The 3,063-nt window shown below is 30.8% G+C and overlaps 1 protein-coding gene across 1 annotated transcript; it reads right to left on the reverse strand.

Moving 5' to 3' along the window:
• Nucleotides 1-1,859: 1,859 nt before the first annotated feature.
• Nucleotides 1,860-2,696, reverse strand: LOC120072523 (protein MIZU-KUSSEI 1). Its single transcript, XM_039024904.1, has one exon. It carries the CDS (start codon nucleotides 2,619-2,621, stop codon nucleotides 1,860-1,862), a length of 762 nt encoding a protein of 253 aa, XP_038880832.1. The 5' UTR covers nucleotides 2,622-2,696.
• Nucleotides 2,697-3,063: the final 367 nt, after the last annotated feature.

A 3,063-nucleotide genomic window follows, 5' to 3' on the forward strand; every position in this document is an offset into this window, starting at 1 on the left:
TGAGTACATCGATACGACGTTTAAAAACAAGAAAAGAGTACACCGATATGAAGAGTGACTTGACATTTCCATTATATCGTAAAATATTCATAAAATATAAAAATTAAGCAACAGAATGTCGGTATTGTAAATATAATTATATGAATAATAAATATGTTAACTTGTTTAAAATCGTAAAATATTTATTTATTAATTTAAATAATTTTTAAATTTTTTGTTTTCATATTTTTTTTAGATATGTACATCGACATAAATATTTTATCGATATAAATATTTTATTGATATTTCTATCGACGTAAATATTTTAAACATTGAGTTATGTGAAATGTGAATTTTCCATTTTTTTTTTCTCTAACAAAAAATGATGGTTGGTTCATGATGATTGTCACAAACAGTTGTTAGTAGACACAGCATCTTATTATTTATCATGATATATATTTTTTAATTAATAAATGCACAAAGTTCACTTTTAACTTTACCTCTTATTATATTTGGGCATACATATATTTATTTAGTAACATTACGGTCAATTTGTTTCACAGATTTTTTCATAGAATTTTAGATTGATATTTAATATTTCGATTTATTTTCAAAAATTTTATTTTTTAAAATCCAGAATATTATTATCCATTCAAAATTCATCATATGAACTTTTTAATATCCTATAAAGATGTGAGATTTTTATGTTTAGGAAATGAAACGTAAAATTATAGCTTAATTAATTAATAAATTAATATCAAGTATTAATTACTAATAATTTAATTTAATTGTTATATATAAATATATTATTTAGACTAAATAAATTTTAGTTAATATCTTTACCATCAATATTTTATGCTATTTTAATTATTTAATATAAATTATTATTGTTAATTATCAATATTCTAATTTATTTATTTATAATAATTAATTATGTTTAATTAAAAAGTATTTATTTTATTAATTAAATAATTAATTAACATAAAAATAGATTGATTAATGTTAAACTTAATTGATCTTTTACATTTAATCAAATAATTATTTACTTTTAATTTCTATATACTAATTATTGAATTGAACAGAAATATTTCATTAATTATCCTACACATTCAAACACAGACATTAATTATCTTACATATTTAAAATTCAAACATTCAAATACTAAATATTTAATAACCCATAAAACAATATCTGCAATTCAAATAATCCCTAAATGCTTTGCTTGCCATAATAGCTTGACTGTGATTTTTAGAATAATGTTTAATATAGAGCTCCTAAATGATTCCTTTATCATATTATTATATAAATTCGGTGATTATTTATCAAAGCAATAAAGTCTAGACTTCCTTCTTCATATTATTATATAGGGTTGTTTATCATTTTTTTTAAGCCATAATCATGGTGTGATATCAATAACTAGAGAAAATGTATGGAGGATTAATTTTAATTTCAAATGTAGAACAATTTTTGGTACTTTCATTTTACTCAATATATTGGTCCACTAAAATTAAGATAAATCTAATAAATTTCAATCTATTCACCCACAATTTTTTTTTTACAAATCATCCTATGCAACTAATATCATAGAGACTAATTGATTAAATTAAATAATTGTCAAATTATAAACAAGATTTATCAAACCCAACAAATCTTTTTCCATTCACATAAAGAATTAATCTTTCTTGGTAAGAATTTGCACATTGAATATCTAAAACAAGAAAACGCAGAGTTTTCATCTCTCTCTTTTCCTAACACTAAAATCCCAAAAAAAAAAAGAAAAACTCTCTAGGTCCTAAAAAGAAGAGAAATAAAATCTTTTTTTAAGAAAAAAAATGTACAGAAATGAATGACAAATAAATTAAAGGTACCATTTTTATTAATTACCCATTTCGAGATCTGAGCAAGAAGATACTGAGTTCTTGACCCGGGCACTCGTCCGGGTTGATAAGATGAAACGATTCCGAGTCAGCACTCCCCACCACGTGCTCATAATTAGCCCTCATGTACATGACCTCCTCCGAACCCGACCCGAACCCGGATGGCATTACACCGGCTCCGACCGTTGTCGATTGCATTGTCTTCAACATGGACCGGACCGAGTCCCCGGCTTTTTTTTTCGCGGCGAACCCGAGTTTTCGCCCATTGCAAGACATTGCCCATATGGGAATCGAACGAAGCGGGCAGAGTCCGAGTTCGACCCGATTGCACTCAAGGGCGATTCGGACGAGTCCGAACCGCATTTCGTTAACGAGTTGGTGAGTCAGAATCGGAAACTCGAGGAGGAGAAACGGCTTGTTTCGGAGACGGTCGTGTTGAACACAGAACCACACATGCCCACGCCGGTGGCCGAAGATGGTTCCAATGACCATGGTTTTTGAAGGCCTGGGTGGGGCTGCGATGGCGGCGGTGGCGGCGAACTTTGGCGTCACGTTGTCGGGAGTGGTGGCCGGAGAATCTTGGGCGGAATCTTGGTCGTTGGTTGGATCACCATTGGCGGTAGTGGAGGTGGTGGTTTCGACGTCGTCGCGAAGGGAGGTGCTTAGACGTTTCTTGGGGACGGCGGAGGCGGCGGTGGCGTTTGTGACAGTGGGGGGAAAGAAACAGGGGAGGAGAAACCGACGAAGGGAGTCGATCTTGGCCATCGGGGTTTGGATTTTGGGTTGAAAAAGAGAGAATTTTGGGAGTTTTTATATAAAGGGTTTGATCGGAGAGGATTTTCTGGGAAAGAGGTGAATTTAACGAAGAAAAAAGAAAACAGAAATACAGTCTGTGCAAATATATATATATTTTTATATCTGACGCGGGAACTGAAGTAGCCGTTGGGAATAAATTTTAGTTTCCAGATAGCAACGTATACTTGTCAGCTCATGAATGGTCCACGTCGACATTTTTGCTACTGTCCATTTGTAGATTAAAATTTAATGGAAAATATTTATTTATATTACCTAAATTTTGAAAATGGTAACGATTAAAGCCTTGAACTAAGCTGAGAACTTTTTTTAAAAAAGGTTATCTAACATAAAATTGCTCTAAACTAAATATACTTAAAGGTCACATCAATAGATAATCCATGAATAGTAAAAA

The sequence above is a fragment of the Benincasa hispida genome, chromosome 3 (assembly GCF_009727055.1).
Source record: "Benincasa hispida cultivar B227 chromosome 3, ASM972705v1, whole genome shotgun sequence".
Classification (NCBI taxonomy): domain Eukaryota; kingdom Viridiplantae; phylum Streptophyta; class Magnoliopsida; order Cucurbitales; family Cucurbitaceae; genus Benincasa; species Benincasa hispida.